At 42.4% G+C, this 21,744-nt stretch overlaps 1 protein-coding gene across 10 annotated transcripts in view; it reads left to right on the forward strand.

The window, feature by feature from the left end:
* LOC116842782 (serine/threonine-protein kinase tricorner) overlaps positions 1–21,744 on the forward strand; it is a 193,077-nt gene that overhangs the window by 83,257 nt on the left and 88,076 nt on the right. Inside the window, exons 1-2 of one of the 10 annotated variants that reach the window (XM_032812467.1) lie at positions 5,596–6,563; positions 14,134–14,744. The exons of 7 other annotated variants lie outside the window; for them this stretch is intronic. In XM_032812467.1, the coding sequence (XP_032668358.1) occupies positions 14,657–14,744 (88 nt within the window). In that variant the 5' untranslated portion in view covers positions 5,596–6,563; positions 14,134–14,656. Of the gene's footprint in view, positions 1–5,595; positions 6,564–7,970; positions 11,073–14,133; positions 14,745–14,828; positions 15,599–21,744 lie in introns of those variants that run through there. 2 more of the 10 variants (XM_032812466.1, XM_032812462.1) reach the window with 2 other exon arrangements.

The raw sequence follows: 21,744 nt of genomic DNA on the forward strand, positions 1-21,744 counted from the left end.
AGAGAGAGAGAGAGAGAGAGAGAGAGAGAGAGAGAGAGAGAGAGAGAGAAAGAGACAGAAAGCGAGGTCTCCACGCGCTTTAATCGCGCGTAAAAAATGTTGACGTCGCACACATATATCAAGTGCGCCGAGCGAAAAAGATCGACGATTATCGGCCCGGTGCCTTGCGTTCTTTGCGATATGTATCGCGCGAGGCTCATTACATCGGTACAGATACGCCAAGTGGGGAAATGCGTTAACGTGGCGCTCTACTACTTTCCATTTCGCGCTGCTATTTATAAGTTTATTACTCACAAAGCTGCGAGTGTGTAACAAGCGAGCGAGTGAATGAGTGAGTGAGTGAATGAGTGAGTAGATGAGTGAGTGAGTTAGTGCTAAGCACGGTTAACTCGATTCCTTCCGCCGGCCTGCATTACACAGCTCGCAGCGAGTCCTCTCCTCTCTCGGAAGATGAGGAGACGATAGACCGTCGTTGCGGGCGAAACTAGTTTTGACTCTCGGATTCAACCGCGTGTCAAATCCGCGGGAGTGCTTGAAAATGCCGCTCCTTTAGTCCTCGACGTTGTTTCGCATCGTATATAACGACGTATCGCAGCAACAATAACAAGCTGCCGTGAGAGATTTTCGATACACTCGAGGCTTTTCCTCCCGGCGTGATCGGAAGAAAACCAGCACCCCGGCTCGTCTCGCATTGTCTCCACGGTCGGCAGATAACGAGAATAATCGACATTCATTTGTGTCATCAGTCCCACTCCTTGACTCTTCTGCGCTACGTACTATGTGTGTCGGAGCACGCACGACGGCTTTTGTGCCATTATATGTTGTGTTTCTTTCTTTGTTTTTCGTTGTTTGTACGTGCGCGCGCACACGATTCATTCCACACGCATGCCGCTATGCTGATTTATAATGCGTGGCTATCACTCTCGCTATCGCGTGTACTCGTATGAGCATACGTTCGGAGTCTTTCGGTATTATAATTTCTATATTTCGGTCGATTTGGCAACGATTTTGCCTCCATGAGTTATTTCACATTTTACCAGCTGCACTTGTCGCAAGTATTTTTGTACTTTTATCCGCTTGTGGCAGACCTATAAGCTTGCGCTTAAAATATTATTGTTTTTATCATATAAATTCTTATCGATTTTGGTGTGCGTGTTTTTTGGATTCTACGCAAAAATAGACTGTTAGGTTTATCTTGCTAAGGAAACAGAGTCCCTAAATTTCTTGAAATACTCTTCGGAAAGTAGAGCGAAAAATTAGTTACTTGAATTAGAGTGATTTTCCACTTGTATAGAGAGTGGATTATCTATTTTGGGGCCGTGTTCTTGAAAAATATCGTATACGATATTTCGACAAAAAGCTATAATATACGTAACATGAACTATAGCTTTTCATAGAAATATTGTATGCGATATTTTTCGAGAATAAAGCCCTTGAATGTCGAGTGAATGTTTTCATTCGAGATTGAAGAGTGAATTCTGACGTATTCTACTGTTTCACAGAAACATTCATTCTAATTGATTGGAACATTCACTACACTATGGAATCAGAATTCATTCTAAGCTTGAGTGAAACATACATTCTCGCGATTTCGAGTAGCAGTGTTTCCATTATTGCTTGATGTGAACATTTTTCACTCGTTTCAAGTGAGATTCCGCCCCAAGAACTTTAGAGAGTAGTAAATTTCGTTGAAAGTATAGCAAATTTTTTACTAGCACGTTTTAACTCCTGAAATACAACTGGCACGCATGAAAAATAAAAGGATAATAAATTACTGCAGAACGTCGATCTATTCCTCGGTTACAAGATTCTACAGTAATTCTTACTCTGAAATTCTCTCCGTGTAGAGGTCGTGTGTCTAAAGAAACGTCCCCCTTATAGGTCAATCGGTAAATCTACGTTACTTTTATATAGTGTCTGCATATTAGACTAGATTGTATTATTATCGACAAATACTTCTTGAGAAGGCGATAAACGTGGGCGGAACGAAGTCACATATTACGTGACGTGACGGCCGTCAGAGTGTTAATCTTTGACACGTAGAACATTTACGTATATTTGAGAGAAGAAAAGATTCATTTGAAATAATTAATTCGAGTAATCTCGAGATATTGAAGGTAAATTGAGGTGATTTTCAAGTCGAAATTTTGAAGGAAAAACCGATTGAATTTCCCGCCATTCTGCCCGAAAGGCTTCGGAACTTTCGCGAAAATCTCTTCGTTTCCGATTGCTCTCACGCGAGATCCCGTCGGTACTCCGCATTGAGAGTCGTTCTCTCCTCGACTCCCGGCCAGTCGAGAGGAATGAGCGGCTATGGTTCTGGGACACCCTGTGCGTGTGTATGTATAACCGCTCTCATACTTTCCGTGCGAGGTACAGTTAGTCAACACACGCGCGCAACTTTATATCGATGGCGTCACCACGGCCGTCGATTGGGGCCAAGCGAACTGAACTCATTGTCAGCCACGTCGTTGGCTCGCCCCTTCGCCACGCCGCTGCGAATTAATAATTGTTATTTTTTTGCCCTCGACCATCGCGTCGTCAGCAACGCGCGTCAGCTGGTAGGAAGTGTCCCATCGAACGCGACTCGTCGGCCTAACATGCATTATATCTTCCCGTAAGTGTATTATCTCTCCGGCGCGTCTTGTAACGGTCGCTATCGAATTTGACTGTCGAATAAATACCTCGGCGCAAGCCTAGAAGGTAACACGATTATATACATCCTGACGGAAGTGTCAGCGGGCGAAATTACCGATCTTTTTGATCACGATACATTATGAACGAGACAGATAGAGAGAGAGAGAGAGAGAGAGAAAAAGAGAGAGAGGGGCAGAATCGCGCCGTGGAGGAAGAAAGTTTCGCCGCGACACGTTGACAGTGATGTGAGAGTATCGCTCGCTTTTAATCGCTCGAACTAATGAAGCTCTTATAGCAGATATTTTTTTCTTCAGTATATAATTCCTGAACTTTCAATTCAGCGGTGATGTCATCCCGTGTGCAGTGCACACGTGTGCGCGCGTCTGTCGTGGAAATCACTCGAGATATCGTGAGTATTTTGTCGGGCACTTAATGTTGCTTTGATGCACACCGCCAGTACAAGTTAATTACTGTTTGATACCAAGGGCGTCGTGGAATTGGGCTAACGATTTCTGGTCAGCTGGTCTCGTTAAGACGCGACTTCGAGCTTGCCCGCGCATCTGCTTTAATGCACTCCAACCAACGGAAATGGGAAAGCAGATTGTTGTTGAAAAGAAAAAAAGGAACATAGAGGGAGAAGGAAAGAGAGGCAGAGAGAGAGAGAGAGAGAGAGAGAGGGGAAAATCCGCTCGTTGTCCGAGCGAAAAGTTAAGCAAGCGAGCTTATCCGAGTGGGCCTGCATCGCATGTAGCACAAATTTCGTCTTGATGGCGCTCATTCCGGCACTCCGCTTCCGGTTAACGATCCGACCGCGTTGGTGCGGTGCCAAGAAAGCCGAAATAAATATCTCGGTAATCTCGAAATCCTCTACCGACCTTGTTGCCCGAGCCACAATGCCGATCAACGCCGCGGAAGATTGAGAGCATTCGAAAACAATGATACCGTATTATCAATGCGGATGCATCTGTTCCCGATATCGGCGGCTGATCGCGCAAGTTGGCTGTGTCCGGTTCGCGTGTAACGCTCGGATCGTGCGATTTATCGGTGCTGTCTCGTTTATACAGTGTAAAAATATTCGCGGATAGTAAATTTTTATCGGCTGACGAAAAGCAGGAGATTTTACGCGGAAGAGCACAACCGCGCGATTTTTCACTCCAATGCGCCATTTCGCAGACGCTCCTCGTTTTTATTGCAACACGGCGCAGACAAGAGATCCGAATCATCCTAATGAAATTGTTTTATCGTTCGCATGTGACCAACTGCACAGAAATGTACTACGTGTTACTTACGCTCCACGTTCGCCAAGTATTTCCAAACACGCGACTGAGTGTCCCAAAAGGTCATATGATGCTTTAACAGCGTATTCCGAGGATGGTTAATTTCCTACATTGAGAGGAAGAAAATATATGGAAAATAAAAAGAAATATTTATTTGGTGAGCACTGATAACATCTGAGTCCAAATTTTTTTGTTTTAATCAAATAAACCATTACTTTCGTGAAAAGCGACGGTGTTTTAGAAAAATATACATTTTGTCATTTGAAAGAAATGTTTACTTGATATAAAAATATGCATATTAATACAGATAAATGTGTTATTAGTGTATATACACAGAAAAATACATGCTGTATTCAAGAAAATTTTACTTGTCTCAAGTATTTCACAAGTTTATATCTGGATCCAAGTAAATAATTTCAATGGAGAATATTAAATGGGAAGAAAGAATTCGGATTGCTTATCACATAGAGTCAAACCGACTTTCTACGAAATGAAGTTTTATAATATCCTTGTCAAGGGAATCAATTCTTTTAAGTACAGTGTGTTTTCCTAAAATTTGTCATGAATATATTTTACTGTCAACGAGAAAATATTTTTTGAAAGATACTTGAAAAAAAAAAAGAAAGTAAACTGAGTAATCAGTTTTCTTAACAGTATTGATATTTTTCAGTGTGTGCCCATCGAATAAATCTTATTTTTTTAGATCTTTCTTCTCTTATAGTATAATACTATTTAAACTTTCTCGAGTGAAATCTCAAAACGAATGAAGAATGTCGGTATTTCCACTTGAAGTGATTGCGACAATACTGCCACTGGAAATCGCAAGATTGAATGTTTCATTCAAGTTTAGAGTGGACTCTAACGGCATATGAGCGAATATGTCCTTATGACAGTGGAGTGCATCAGACTTATCCGTCAATTTCGAGTGGAAATATTCAGTGGACAATTTAGAATGGAGAATTCATTCGATATAAGTGAAAAGTCACTTGAATCCGAGTGACTCGTTGGTCCTTTACTCTTTGAGTGAAGTTTCACTAAGAAATTTAGAGAGTTAGAAATTTAAAGAGATTTAAAAACTAAGAAATTTAAAGAAGAGATTTAAAAACTAAAAAATTTGAAGAGATTTAAAAACGTTTGTGTTTTGATCAGAGCGTGTTAACACATTTTGTGTGCGTGTGTGTGTATACAGGGTGTTCCAGATCACTTTTACAATCTTTCGTGAGGACGGAACGCGGATTGAGATGAACACAAAAGTCCTATACCATTTTGCGATATTCGCAATAATAGTCGAAATATTAATTAAAAAAGATTGGTGAATAATAATGCGCGATATGGTAGATGAGCTGCAATTGCGCCGTCTGACCGAACAAAAAAGTCCTCTACCATTTTGTAAATGACAACATAGATTTTTAGATATTAATCAAAGAAAATTGTTACATGATTATGTACCATAATGCACAAATTTTCTTTAATTAATATCTAAAAATCTATGTTGTTATTTGCAAAATGGTAGAGGACTTTTTGGTTCAATTTGACTTAATGTACAAGTATACAACGGCAGACGGCGCAATTGCAGCTCATATACCACATCGCGCGTGATCATTCACCAATCTTTTTTAATTAATATCTTGAGATTTATTGCGAATATCGCAAAACGGTATTGGACTTTTGTGTTCATTTCAATCCGCTTTACGTCCTCACAAGAGATTATGAAGGTGATCTGGGACACCCTGTATATATATACAATCAAAATATCATATCTATAAATAAGATACGAGATTAAATCGTGTATCGCACCTCGAATTAGATAACATCTCGCGATTTATTCACCGATATTCACGCTATTTTTTACCGACGGGCCGATCTGTGTTAGTATCACACGAGAGACTTCCGCTCCTGAGAATAAACGAATTAAATATGCGAACACGAATCACGTGCTCCCACATGGCGCGCGAAATCGCGAACACCTCGACGGGCTCACTCACCCATCCACCCACTCACTCACTCACTCCCTCGCACGTGCGTGCGTGCGTGTGCTGCGCACCTGCGACCTGCACACACGCACGATCGCATACTTAAAACCATTTCCTGCTCGTAAAGGCGAAGTCGTGCGTGGGCACAGAAGTCGTCCCCCGATCTTACCACACGAATCCTCCAATCGCACTCACTAGTGTCAGAGCTAGCCAGCCAGCCAGCCAGTCAGTCAGTCAGTCAGTCAGTCAGTCAGCCAGTTAGTCAGTCCGAGCACGCACGACCGGTTCGTATGCGAGCTCTGATACACGCGGCAGATCGTCGATTAGTATCTGGAGACCGGTATCTCGGGCGAGATCGGATTGCGATCGCGCTACGGAGACGTGGAAGTAATCATCGCATTTGAGTCGCGCACGAAAGTCGCGTAGCGGGAGTGCATTCGTGCGTGAGGTGTGTTCCTTCGTATCCTTGAGTCCGACGACGATCGAATCAACCGTCTACAAGAAGATTAGCGGCTCCGAGCATCGAGAACATCTCGTTGCGCGAGTCGTGAGCAGTTTCTAAACTCGGCGGCGTCGCGAGTCCCTCGTTTCAGACGCCTCTGTGTCTGCTCAGGCATAAGGACCTTTTGACTAGACATTTTTCGATCGTCTCGTGGAGTAGCGTCTCGGACAAACGGTATGGATTGAAACGGTTACCGTTCGACGAGCGAAACGGTGTCCAGGCGCGAATTGCGAAATGCTGAGTGTCTAAGGACTCGACTCGTTCGTTTGTTGGAAGTGGCAACGATTCGAAAATCACGATATATCGTATAAAGATACATCAGGATATATTAGAAATATATTATAAAGATAGACACGCGCGGGAAGAATTTTATAGTAAAAATTACTATGGAATTTTTTGTAGATTCTGCAGTAATTGCCTGTTTTTGTTATCTCATATGCGCTATTTATATTTTAAGAACTGAAAAACACTATGAAAGTTGCTATATTTCTTGCGAAATTTCCTACACTTCTCTAGTGAAACTTACTACGCTTACCTAAAAAAAAGTGTGTGTGTGTGTGTGTGTGTGTGTGTGTGTGTGTGTGTGTGTGTGTGTGTGTGTGTGTGTGTGTGTGTGTGTGTGTGTGTGTGTGTGTGTGTGTGTGTGTGTGTGTGTGTGTGTGTGTGTGTGTGTGTGTGTGTGTGTGTGTGTGTGTGTGTGTGTGTGTGTGTGTGTGTGTGTGTGTGTGTGTGTGTGTGTGTGTGTGTGTGTGTGTGTGTGTGTGTGTGTGTGTGTGTGTGTGTGTGTGTGTGTGTGTGTGTGTGTGTGTGTGTGTGTGTGTGTGTGTGTGTGTGTGTGTGTGTGTGTGTGTGTGTGTGTGTGTGTGTGTGTGTGTGTGTGTGTGTGTGTGTGTGTGTGTGTGTGTGTGTGTGTGTGTGTGTGTGTGTGTGTGTGTGTGTGTGTGTGTGTGTGTGTGTGTGTGTGTGTGTGTGTGTGTGTGTGTGTGTGTGTGTGTGTGTGTGTGTGTGTGTGTGTGTGTGTGTGTGTGTGTGTGTGTGTGTGTGTGTGTGTGTGTGTGTGTGTGTGTGTGTGTGTGTGTGTGTGTGTGTGTGTGTGTGTGTGTGTAATCTCATTCTGAGACAGAACTCTCTTATTATGTCCTCAAGAGGATTCTTCTGAAAAACCAAGGGGAAAATATTCTGAGCAAAATATTACTTTTCTTCATTAAAAGAGTAATACACTTTTTGGGTAAAAAAATATAGGAATATGGGATTACAGAAAACAGCAACTAGAGTTCTTTCTCATGGATGTTGGAATATTTTCCTGTTGGCTTTACAAGAATCCTCCTTGAGTATTCATAATATAAGAGGATTTTACTAAGAATGAGATTATATTTTTTTAAGTGTTCTCCTTAACAAGATAGACTCCTTTACTAACAGTCTATCCTTACACTACTAAAAACGTAAAATTGAGTAAAATAGTAAAATTGAGAAGAATTTGTATGAAAAAAAAAGACTATAATATTTTTTCCATGTAGAAAGAGAGAGAGAGAGAGAGAGAGAGAGAGAGAGAGAGAGAGAGAGAGAGTGCGTTGGATAAAAAGATTCGCTACACGACGATGCCGCGATGTTGACATTGATGACACGCTTTCAATCAGTCAAATATACGATAAGAGATTTACGATAAATAATTTTTACAAAATTTATTCCGAATTCTCGATGCGCGAGTCGCAGTACTGTGTTTCGCGTCACGCGGAGAGATAGATGTCATTGAAGGAGAAGATCCGTTCGTCGGAGTCCTCGATATAAATCGACCTGGCTCTCGTACGTGACCTCCATTACTCGGCTATCGTTCTTCCGGGTGTGCATTAGGCCTCCCATGCTAGAGCGAGCTTCGAATCGCGCTTTTACGCACGGCTGCGCGACTCTCGTGCATCGAGAGGAAGGAAGTTGATGGGCGAAGCATCGACGTGAGATCCGTTCGCGGATTAAGCGCCGCACGATACTTAACATTGCGCAATCTGCCGCGGCGTTGTTTGCGCGACGCCTGCCAACGGCGAAAGGCTGCGCTGCACATTAGAGCGATTCGAGGGAATTTGAAAGTGACTCAATAAGCAAATGCGAGAGCGACGCGCGCGAACGCGAGCAGACTCGTTTCACTTTCGTGCTCGATGGGCTCGAAGTGTTTCTGGAAACACGCGTGTGACGTTCGCGCGCCCTGACATCTGTGCATTGATCCGTTACACATTTGCGCTACATTGAGCTGATTAAATCGATTTCATTAAGACGAGCTCTGCCAATTGAATTATTATATCGTGACGCGCGCGAACAATTCTGCCGTCGGGAGCGCCGGAGGTGTAAGCAATTTCAAATAATTAAGAAAGAAGAGGAAAGTCTCTCGTCGATAGAGTCGTGTCGATAGAGTCTCTCGTCGTGTGAGTCTACCTCTTCTTGTGCGCGATTTAAATATTCTCGTCCGGTGATACATCTGATTTCTTGCAATGTCAAATTAATAACGATACGAGAAGGTCGTATCGATGCACAGTGTGCACCGAAAAAACCAGAGAAAGAGACAGCGAGAGGTGGAGAAGAACGGCTTGATATTATCATTATTCAAACAACATTCATCGGCGCACCTAAAACTATTATCGCGCACTTGACACCGATATAGATAACATCACCAATATTGAAGAGATGGGCGACGTATAAAACGCGAGGAACGTCCTGTATTACTTTTAATATGCGAAAACGCATATCTACTTGCGCGTCGCCATATTGCTCACCCATTAACGTTATCTGCTAGTCACTTGCAAGTCATCCGTTAATGTCGCGAGCGATACGTGAAACAGAGTGAACGAAACTAAGAAAGAAAGAAAAAAAACACGACCCAAAGAAGGCGATTTTTATTGCTTCGCGCAATATTGTTTCAGACGGGAGTAATGTCGCTCGCGTCGCCCGATGTGTATTCAGTGTTCGACGTGGTGTGCGTGTGTCGCGATGTTTTTCACATACATGCATGCCGGAAAGTGCAAGTGGGCCGCGAGAGATGAAGAAGCGCCGAGATATTGGCTGCGTTCAGAAAACATAGCTGATCAGTGAGCGGTCAGTGATTATTGGTCCTTACTGTTAGATCCCTAACTTTAGACCAATTACGTTGATTAATTATTCAACCGTTGTGTAACCGCTGTGTCTTCTGAACGCACCCATTGGTGACTACGGAGTGTCGCGCCGCGAGATGTTGAGCGATGTACACCAGCGATTCGCCGTAGTTCGGTTAATGTGTCTATCCCGTTGCGCGTGTGTTAGCATTGATCTCCCCACGGCGCGCCGCCTTGACACCTGAAACTCACCGCGATATTTAAACGAATCCGAGGCGATTCGGCGCAATCCGGTTTTCCGCTGCGCGACCAACGAGTGCGCATAATTCGCCAACTGTTCGTAGACTGAGACGCGTGTCACACGCTAAACATTCCTTTCTGATTTCTCGAGCTGAGCCAACGCGACGCTCGTTTAAAAAAAAACGGGATTTGGAACTTTCGAAAAGGAGTGAAAATTTTCAATTGAGAGTTGAGAGGATTAACTTGGGATCAATCTTTCGAGCGCACACATCTGGCGCAGGATATCGAGAGCACGCAGGTGCAAATTTGTACCAACGATTTTTGCCGACTTATAACTCGCCTCCGCTGAATTGATCAATTTTCGTTTTGCATCTCTTTAATATAAGAAGAGAAGATAAGAAATTTGACGATGATGGTAGGAAAGCCGATGAGAAAACGATGGAAAAGAACAAAATTGATTTACATTTGATTGCATTCCGGAAAAATCGCTTTTCGAAGAGGTCGACGGTGCAAATTTACATCACAGTGCGCTGAAAGGGTTAAATACTTACGTATGTTATGTGTTCGAGACACTGATCGGTCATCACAGAACAGAACTCTGCAACTTTGGTTAACTACCGGAGGCCGAGCCACGTCGACGCATTTGCACGCGAGGAGCGAATGCCTCATGCCGAATTATTCGCAAAACTCTCATCAGCGAGCGACCGAACGATCGATCGAACGAGCGAGCGAGCTTGGAAATTATCCAACTGTCGCGCGCGAAAGAAGGCAGTAGCAAGTAGTACCGCGTTAGATAACGTTGCAGTCGGTTGATTTGCATCAGAAGCCGGCGTTTTCGATCTCAAAGTGAGTGTGCGTCTCTGTGTGAGGTAGCTACTTTTCCAGTGAAAATTCGCGCATATCGGGATCTGCTTAGAAGCGGAGCTGCGTATCAGGTCGTGCGAGAAACGCCGCGATAAAAGAACCGAGGGATTAAGAACACCGGAGTTTTATCATGGAGCGACGAGAGTTATCATGTCAGTGATAGCGAACCCGGTCCCGTGTGGAAGCAGCTTAACGTACGCTTGCAACCCGCTATCGCTGCGCCATAGGAAATATGCGCGTGGTGCTCGATAACGTCAGATACGGGGAAGACTTTTTCGAGATAGAGACGTTGAAATGTCACTTTTTGTGCGGTCGTCGAGTCACAGAACTGGTAGCAAAACGTTAATCGTTTCCGTTATCATCGCCTCGTGACGGTCCGCACTTATCGCGAAACGGAACGAAGCGCGCGTGTTTTGTTTTTCAGCGCCGCGCACCTGTTTTGTTTTTCGCCGACGAAAGAAGCTTCTGCTGGATCGTTCGGGACTCTTCACGACGTCCGAAAGTAAGACCCATTATTCGTTTCCTCGAGTAAAAACTCTGACAGTTTGCATCGCGTATCACTCAAAAAAATGGTCTCACATAGCGAAAATGATCTAGGCACAAGAAATTAGCTAAGTGACTAACAAACACTGCGAAATCGCAGTGTACCATTTCTATCTGTGTGAAATTTAGCAAGAAGGTCTCTCTGTGGCGCCTATCTAGATTAAAGCCAGTCGTACTTGTAAAAAATTGGCTGTGGTAGACGAAAAAGACGGGAGACGAACGAATGTGTAGTCCTCACATCCACTTAAATTCGCTTGCAGACGTCGTCAGAGTGCTACTGTAAATTCTACCACAGACAATTTTCTAGCAAATATATAAAACAGCGATGAATCTTAACTGTGATATTGAGAGGTGTGTAAAGTTAGCATCCCAACTATAATATTTGATAATTCTGATTAGAATTCTAGCTTTCTTTCGAAAAGTAAAAGAGTACTTTTATGTTTATCAAAAAACTCCCAGCGATTAACAGCACTAAAATAGCGTTAAAAAAATATTTAAAATTCTATCTGGACCAGCAAAACATTTTTTAAGGCTCCTGGCCCCTCGCATTGTCTATCTCTTTTTAATGACGTCAGAAGCGAGAAAATGCATGTTAAAAATTCTTGCGAAATATGCTAAAATAAAAATATATATCCATAAAGTAACACTTGCAATCAATTGAACAAATTTGTAAGATATTCCGTGCATTCCCCTTTTACTCTAACAACCAATAATCTGTCGTAAATTAATGTAACATAAAATTCATCTTTTTAACCTATTTCTTCACTTATTTCTATTCAGACTAATTTACAATAAATTATTGATTGTTACAGCAAAAGAGAAGTGTACGGAATATCTTACAAATTTGTTTAATCGATTGCCTGTGTGATTTTACGGATATATATTTTTATTTCAATGTATTTCGCAAGAATTTTGAGCATACATTTTCTCGCTTCTGACGTGATTAAAAAAAAGTAGAAAATGCGAGGGGCCACGGGCTTTAAGCGCATTTATACGATCATGTTTCTCTCTGTAGAAACTGCACCATATTCAGCGCAGTTGTGACACATTTCGAACTTCTTCATTTAAATTTACTCGACTAAGATTCTCTGGTGCGAAGGAAATACCGGTTTTCCTGTTTCCTCTTTCTTTCTCTATCTGTCTGTCTATTTATCTTGCCCTTCGGATTTGTCTGACGAAGCTCAATGGAAATCTTACGCGGCACTTTACGCATGAAGTTTCTAGAATTACGAGTTTATCTGACAGGCGGTCGCTCGGTTTAAACAGTTTGATATATGGTCTCGTGCGACAGAATGCGAGCGCACAACAATCATCGTGAGCCCGTCGGGCGAGAAAATTGTAGGTATCCGTGTAATTTCGTGTTTTCTCAGTTGGTTAAGGAGGGACCGGGACACGATCGTGCGCGCGCGGACGATTACAAGTGACAGGACGCAGAACACGCCTGTGCAACCGCGTGTAATAAGTAATGCCTCTTCTCCGTGACGTAATACAGAGGTCTCGAAGGTCGCGCCGATAGAGCAGGATTTAATAGAGAGTCAAGGATCGCAATTAGTTACTCATACGTGCCGGCCGCCACTCGATCGCTCGCTCCAGCTTGCTCGTTATTGACCGAGAGTCACTTGAGGTACGACACGCGCATACTTCAGAATTTCGCCTCGAGAATCGCTCTCGTTGATAAGGCTATAAATTTCAATATGTTATCGAGGAATATGTTACGGTAGCTTATGAATAATAATCACATCCAGACACGTATCTAAATTCTTAAAATAACGCACTTCTTCGAAAAGAAGATATTATGAAACGCGTGTGATGATTTACGTTACGCGAGACGCGCGAACAGCAATGTGTGGGATAAGGCAGTTATATAGTACATACAGGGTGTTCCATCTTGGGGGTTATTTTAATAGCGTATTCTGAAGCTTAATTGAAGTCGCAAATTCTGATATCATTATATGTTATTGTTATGGAATGTTCAAGCAACAAGATTTTCCTAATTACAAGCAAATGAAAAGGCTTCTGTGAATTAAACTTCAGGTGGCCAAGTAAATAAAGAAGTCATATTTTTCACCTAATTTTAGGTAGAATACTTGAACAGAATCTCAAGCTTACTTTATGAGAGAGCAAATATCTAAAAAATATTTATTCGATAAATTTTTTTGTTTAAGTGGAATTAACAATTGCTTTCATGAAAAGTTTCAAGAAAATGTGTATTTTCTTACTTGAAAAATATTTTATATTAGTATGAGCAAACATACACACGTAATATTAATGTTTACTGAATATTGTTTTATTTCTTAGATATTTTTCTCTGTATAATTACAAAAGTATGTGAGATAAAAATATTAATGTTTGGATACGTGATCAGTTAGCTGTGTATGACGGGTATACTCATCATGCAACACAATTTAGATACACACTTTTAAAAGAGAGCAATACATTTAACTGGTTAAAGAGAATCAGTGAAACATCATTGAAAGCAGGGAATATACACTGATTCGCACTGATTATAAATATAGTACTGAAACTATTCAGTGTTATACTTATAACTGACATTAGTGACTATTCACTGATTTACTTTAAAATAGTATCCAACTCTGAACATTCTTCTTGTTTTGCTTTCTATATATAAATATTTAAATTTTCAACATAGAGTATGTATACATATCTTGAATATATGCATGTATTCTACGTTTAAATATTCGTATGTTAGGATTTTCGACTGCAGTTGAGCTTCAGAACACGCTGTTGAAGTATTGCATGATGGTTCTGCAAGACGTTCTGCCTCTTCTGTAAATCTCTAGCTTCCAAGATAGAGAACGCGCAAGTGCGATATTACATTATCTCCGTGTGTGATTCCCGACGATACAGCTCTGGAAAATAAACACAAAACCAGATTCTTTATCCGAGAGCAAAACTCTCCACTCTCGCGATTATAGACCCGTTAGTCCCCAGAACTTCACGCTCTCCCAGAGCGTGACTCTCGATCGGGAGTCCCTCAACGACGTATTATTCACCTCTAGATATCTATTAGTGGATCGATAACGTGATTTTAAACGTTACCACGGTCCACGAACACGCCTGTGATCGTCGTTATCGTCGTGCCGTACTCGCGCTCGTGTCTGACGAGCGAGTGAAAAATCGTGGCGACTCATCGCTGGATATCGCCGCATTCGACGGGCACTCCCGTCCGATTTACGAGAACACACACAGGTGTCACCTCCGAGCTGTGCGAGCGCGAGATCGCGCGATTGCCCGATACTGCGCGGGCTCGATCTCTCGGAAGCGCGCGTGTTCGCTCTGTGACATTTCGCCGTGCGCTCAACGACTGGGTTCAACGACACACGCAGCGCAGCGCAGCGAAGTGCATAATTCGCGACGCGCGAATGCATCGCGTTCGCGCGAGGCGCCGTCGAGGTGGGACGATCGAATTGGCGACCGCAGGTGGTAGTGGTGTCGGTGTCGGTGTCGGTGCTTGTGCTGGTGCAAGTAGAAGAGGTCAGGAGAAGGAGGAAGAGAGGAGGAGGCAGCTGGCATTGTTTACTGATGTATAATTCCGAGTTCTTCAAGACCGTGTGGACGAAGATAGGGCAGATGTGCGGCTACATCACTTGCGCCAAATCCTACCTGTCAGGTCAGTAAAATTGTCCGGAAAGATCCGATTCTCCGTCTCGCGTTCGCGTTCGCGTTGCGGGATAGCTCGAGAATCCGCACGCTTGGTACTTCTCGGCTTGCAGAAGTTCGCTCGGCAAATGCTTTGCTAAGTGGCGATTGCGTCTCTTGTGAAATTGCAATTTGACCATCAGTCGCACTTTTATGCATTAATCATAACGGAAGTTGTTGTTGATAGGAAGCCGCTGCCCCCTCTGTCATGCGCTGCCATTCGATCGCTAAATGTGTCGGGATCTCGATAATGAATTTTTTTATTGTTTATCTAACCCGTGAGTCTCCCTCGCGCGTTCGATCATGTTATCGCCGTGTGACGGCGAGTGATCTTATCGACTTCCTGCGGCTTTATCCTTGCAACGAACGTCGAATGGACGTATCTCTCCGTTTTTAATAGTTAATGACTCGTCTCGGTAAAAATAGAAATTGCCGTCAAGTGGGAGCAATCTCGCTGAGACAAAAGCACGGTATTCCAGTGACCGTCACATGTATTTATCTGTATAACGAGCGTTATCTCTCTCGAGGAAAGTTTATGAAGTGCACCGGGGGAGTTGCCAACGCGCGCACATACACACACACACACACACACACACACACTGCACGCGCGCACGAGGCCGTGTTTAGCGCTGTAAATGCGTAGCTTGCTAGTGCGCGCGAGCTTTTCATTCCGTGGGAGTTTCAGAGCGACACAGCGATGATCTTCCCTCTAAAACTGCAGTCCTGTTTGTTGACAAGCACTTATTGCTCAAACAAGACGAGGGAACGTTTGCCGGGCTCTGTTTCCTCGACGCGGGCCGGGAGAGAGAGGCCTGTTTGTAGAAAGTAAGTGGAAAAACAGGTGAAAGCGGCCAAAGGTATCGTCTCGACAACAGGAAAACTCACCGCGGTGTATTTTCGTGTATCGTTCATGACGATCGAGATATAGAGAAAAGGCGCGGCACGATCGTTCTCGCGATCGATCATGTTTAGCGAAGTCGTTCGCAATTAGGCTTGCATTTAGAAACGCCTTCAAGCCGGTCCGCGAGTCCTAAATAGCGCTAAACTATACCTATGAGAGCACTAAAAGTGCTAAGTGTGAATTAAAAGTGAGATATATCCGAATCGCAATTTTATTTTATTTTATTTTTTCAATAACGCGAGGACTAACGCATGATGTCGATGCTGGGGCCTTAAACGACTATAAACTCGCTCAACATAGCGACATAAACCAACACACGCAACCTCTTTGGCACGCGTTTCCGCACGTATCTATTGCGCTTTTTCATCGTCCATTTCGAGGAGTCCGGTGTCGTGATCGATTAAAGCACAGCACACGTGATCACATGCAATCTCTGTCGCAATCGCATTGTTCAGATTCCTTTCTTCGTTTCGTCTGTTATAACAATGACGAGATTAGTATTGTTGGATTACAGTAGTGAAATAATTATCATATGCTGTGTGCAATTCTTTGTACGGTCTAAGATCACAAAAACGTTGTTTCAATATTTTCTCTCCGTGTTTTTTTTATCAATTTCATACAAGCTATATTCGCTTGTATGTCAACACCTAAATCCACACAGACATCTTGTATAATATAACATTATAATCGCACTGAAAAAATGTTTGATATTTGTAACTAATTTCATAGAGAAATAATTACTGTAAATTATGATAAAAAACTTTTTTTTATTATTCCATTATACAATTTTAGTGATAATAATCTTATGCTTGTGTACTTATTGCTATTTTATTACAAAAAATATAGTTGAGACAAAAGAGAACTGTAATTTCAGTTAGATTAACCATTTCTTTTCCTCGGTGTGTAAAATATTGCGATATGTGAATACATGCGATTGCATTTTGACGATTAATACAAGAAGAAGCGTCTTCCTAATATCTTGCCATTACCTCGTGAGTAGTAGGGAGCCATCGAGGCTGCTTTTTCCGCCTTATGATCATTCCAGTACTGGCCCTAACAGGTGAAATTGATCTCTGGCGCGCCGCGAAAGAACGTCGTCCGCGCATTTTCTGCGGAACGCGAACCGCCGATTATCGCGAAAACAATTTAGCGTGGTAAGAGAAACGGACGATCGTTCGGCGTTTAGGATAATAATAGTACCTTCACGAAGTGCCTGACTACATTTACAGCCGCAAACACCGGCCGAAAGAGCCCTCGCGCAAATCGATATGACTCGTCGCTATTATTATTCTCTCTACCTGCGGTTCCTTTTGCCATTACCGGCCCGCCGATATCGTTCGCGTAGTTAGCCGGTAATAAATCAGTATACACTCGCATTAACTCCGAGCTTGGGTAATGTGTCTGTTTTTCATTGCCTAGACCTACAATCGCCGACGATCGCACGGCCAGTACCTTTTCTCTCGTTTCAGCTCTCGAGATTAGCCCAGCTGATTCGCAAACCTGCTGTCCAACTTGAATAAGGGAAGAAGTTTCGAACATTGCTCCGCGCCTCGTTTGCAATCATTTGTAGCACCGCCTTTCGTTTCGTATCTCGCAGCGGAACTGCAGCATTTTCGAAGTCCGCCAAAGTTGTAACTTTGTCTCATTTTTTTTAATATTTCGGCCGACAATGCAATTTAATTCTACTAAAACTTCAGTCACATTCCCGTCAACTATGCTTTCTGTTATTCTAACAAAAAAGAAGCGGTAGTAATATGCATATGAAGCTATTGTTATAATTAACGCTATTTTAGGGCTTATATACCACAAGATAGCTTTCCTGAATTATTTCACTTTGCAATTACAGTCATAAATATCAAACACTCATTTCTCAGTGTAGTTTACAAAAACACACAAAACTATCTTTTCCATTTTTGTCAAGCGGCAACTCGCATCGGTGATTCGCCAAAAGAACGTCGCGATTTCACAAAAAGATACATCGCGAACGCGTAAACGATCTTCTCTACATTGAAAGAAAGAATATATTAAAAAAAAAAACAAAAAATATTTATTCGGTGTGGTCATTAATAACAGATTTATTCAAATCTAAATTCCATTGTTTAAATAGAACAAATAATTGTTCCCATGGAAAAAAGTAACGATTTTAGAAAAATGTACATTTTCTCATTTAAAGTAAATGTTTTCTCAATGTAAATATATATTAGTGCCCATCGAATAAATGTCTTTTATCTTGTGGAAACTTTTTCTTTCACAGTTTCCAATACCCGTGCCAATTACCGCGGGTCGAACGCAATGCACGAAAAATATTTTTATTTAGAATTAAAATATGATTTATTAATTAAAATATTTTTGTTACATACGATTTAGTTAGTATTACCATGTTTTATGAGAAGATATTAGTGAGAAAACAAAACAAGCGGCAATTAAATTTTTTTAATCGCATTTGCCAAACATTTGGTTGATCCCATTTAAATTTTCATCTCGGCAACAAAATCGCTTCAGTGTGCCCCTTGGCGCGCCTCTGTCCTCAGTTTAACGTTTGTTTATTTCGTTCAGCGAAACGGGCACGATTATCATATGCTATATTGGTTGATAGTGCGCGAGCGATCGTTGCGTAAATTCGCGGGGGCGTTTTGCAATTGTAATTTGTGGACTTGCACCTGGGGCGCGTGTAAATTGGACTTTCGCTCGGCGATAACGGACAAAGCGACTTCGACACGGCGCTGGGGATCGTCGAGTCGCGAGAGCAGCGTTGCCGGAAAAAGATGGGCGTTAACAAAGTGTTGGCCGTTACGCGGATGCACTTTCACTCTCGCCGATAATGAGCTTCCCGTGCTTGACTTACGTCCGTTCGATCGGAAAGCACGCGTTTCCCACGTACACTCCCGCGAGTGCGGGAACGTAATTCTGCATTATAATCAATCAGTGACGAGAAACGCGCAGCTAGGAATGGATATGGCTGGTGGAGAAATTTTAGTAACTATCGATGTACCGAACGATAAGTACGAATCGAACTCGCCGAACTGAATATACAGATGGCGTCGTTGTAGGGGCGCGACTAGAGACCCTTTAATAAGAGTCTGGCCAACACATATATTGTCACAATACCTTGATTGAAACATCGTGATTGGTCCGTCATTTTTTCTCTAATGACATAATAATACCACGTGATAGCAGTGTAAGTCCATAGCGATGCATAGTGCAATAAAATATAACAAATAATAAAATTTTATTTATTTCATTTTCTCCTTTATCATCGAATGGTAAAATTGTCACTTCGCACTTCTCTTTCATCATTTACATATTATATTGTACATATTTAACATATTACGTTGCATATAAAAAAAACACATTTATTTATAAAAACATAAAACAAGTTGATTGTAGTTTGAACAAAATGAAATCGGCACGAATAATATTGAAATATTTGAATCAATGTTTCGTCAGTGTTTGCGACATTAGTCGTTCATAATAATGCGCTCGCGCCGAAGCTACCCCCTTTTAAATTAGAGAAAAAATGGCGGACCAATTAAAATACACCGAGAGGACGGTGATCGCGGTAAACAGTGTGACGTGGCCCGATGAAAATAATTCGGCGCGGTAGGATTTGGGTGTTGGGATTGTTTTGATGAGTTCCCTTTCGTAGGAGATGGAGAAGAAAAGCCGCGCGAATTCCCGCGAAGTATGACGAGTAGAAAGTGCGTCGTTTGAATCTACTCGTTGTTGCTTACGTCATTCCGTTTTAAAATCAGATTTCTGTTGGCCAGACTTATTAGAGGGTCTCTAGGCGTGACTTCAGTCGCACGACCATCTTGGCTCCTCTTGCGTCGCGTAACCGCCGTCTACACATCAATCGAAATCATTCCGCGTTTTACGCGCTTTTTGTCCGTCTCAGAGTGAGTCTCAGTGCAAAAGTGAATTTGGGAGTGTCGGAAATAGCGATGCGCGATCGTCGGGACGTATTATGAGGACATTATTAGTAAGTAATCTTCTCGTTTTTTCGATATATACAGCTGGTACTTGTCGCGACGGCGTCTTTTACATTTGTAAGTTGTAATCAGAGGAGTATGTAGGCATAGCTAACGTCGAATCTTGATGAGTAGTATCGGTCTGTTAACAAGAGAGAGTGAGAGGGGGCGAGGAGGAGGCGTTATCATACAAATCACACACGTTGCTGTCGCTTACACACCTGTCTTTTTTTTTGCACGAAACATCACCGCAGCACCAGATGTCCTTCTGACCGTAGCTTCGATCAAACACACGGAATTATCCGACTCACACCTTCACAATTCGACCAACGTTCGTTCTTTCTCTCTTATCTCTTGTGATATCCGCGCGCGAATAGAGTGCGGCTACGGTGGCTGCGGAAAGTATTCGCGTACTCGCGTCTTTTCCATAAGATTCCTATTTGGCTCACGATGGCGAAGAAGCCTATACGTGTACAGAGTTGGCCATCGGCTCGCGTAAGAGGGAAAAAATCAGACAACAGAAGGAAAAGCCGGATAAGAGTGAAAGTGGGAGCGCAACGTTAGCGCAAGTCACGGATGTTTCTAACGAAGCGAACTGCGAACCTGTCAAGATATTTTCACTTATTATAAATGAAAAAGAAAAAAAATGTCCCATTGTCGTGCCGTGAGCGTACGCTGCGGTCGTTGGCTTTCGCTCTGCGGCGCGTGCTTCCGTTAAATATTGTCCGCCGCTCGATGAGCGTGTCTCGCAAACGAAAATTGCGCGTATCATAATAGAGCGCGCTTTCGAAACGCATATGGAGTCCGCGATTAACAAATTGCCCGTCGGAAAAGTACGTGAGCAGAGAGGTAGGTTAAAAATTAAACGAAATGGTTTATTCCTCTTCACCTTTCAGTCTCGTTCTTCTCGGCATTTGGTTATTTATGCAGCTGCGACGCTCCTCATTAACATCAATATAAATTATTTATCAATCTGTAAAAAGTCACATTACCTAAAAATACGTCCCGAGAGGACGGTGATCGCGGTAAACAGTGTGACGTGACCCGATGAAAATAATTCGGCGCGGTAGGATTTGGGCGTTGGGATTGTTTTGTTGAGTTCCCTTTCGCAGAAGGAGATAAAGAAGAAAAGCCGCGCGAATTCCCGCGAAGTATGACGAGTAGAAAGTGCGTCGTTTGAATCTACTCGTCGTTGCTTGCGTCATTCCGTTTTAAAATTAGAAACGCTGGAGATACAGAGAGATGAAAGGCTCTAATGAATCACTGGTCTCGTACGTGTATTAATGCTCGTATGCGTTTGAATTATAATTAGTAATATCGATGGGAACGGGAGGGAAGGAGAAAGAGAGAGAGGAAAGCAGGCAAAGAAAGAGTTCTCATTTCTCGCGGCACATTTGAAACCAAAGCGACTCGCGCGATATAATCAAAACGAAAGTATCGGCACATTCGAATCGGTACGAGCGGTCCCATGCATATCAATAGGTTGGTAATTTATAGATGGAAAAAGATCTCAATTCGCGCGCGGAACGGGTGAAAATTCGGCGACGTGAAATAATATCTCTCTATTACTGCAATTGAAAATGCAATTGCTACTGCAATTATTTGAACATTTAACTGTGTATTAAAATTTCATTCCAATAAGTGAGAACAATTGACTGAGTGGAGAGCTCCTACGGGAATCTTCCTCTTCTCATAACCGAGTTTTTCATCTAGTCACTTTTCAGAGTGTATGAAGTTGGCACCCCACTTTTTGAAATTTATAATTTTGAAAGTTGTTCCAGATTGTTCTGACTTTGTACCACATTGTTCCAAAGTGATATTGCTTCATTCGAAACGGTTTTCGAATAAAACAAAAAAAATGATTTTTTGAGCTGGCACCCCACTTTTCGAAAATCGAACATTCTGATACCGCAATAGATTGTTCTAGTTGTTCCAAACATTGTTCCAAAAGCACAAATCAATAAGTTTAATTATAAGCCCGAAAAATTAAAAAAAAGTTTTTTGACAGTCTATCGGACCAAGAGTAAATATTATCTTTCTTGTTCCAACCGAGATCTTTTTGTTCTGAGTTGTTCTAAGCTTAAGAATTATAGTTCTAGAGT

The sequence above is a fragment of the Odontomachus brunneus genome, unplaced genomic scaffold (assembly GCF_010583005.1).
Source record: "Odontomachus brunneus isolate Ranch 3 - 2012 unplaced genomic scaffold, Obru_v1 Obru_scaffold_027, whole genome shotgun sequence".
Lineage (NCBI taxonomy): Eukaryota > Metazoa > Arthropoda > Insecta > Hymenoptera > Formicidae > Odontomachus > Odontomachus brunneus.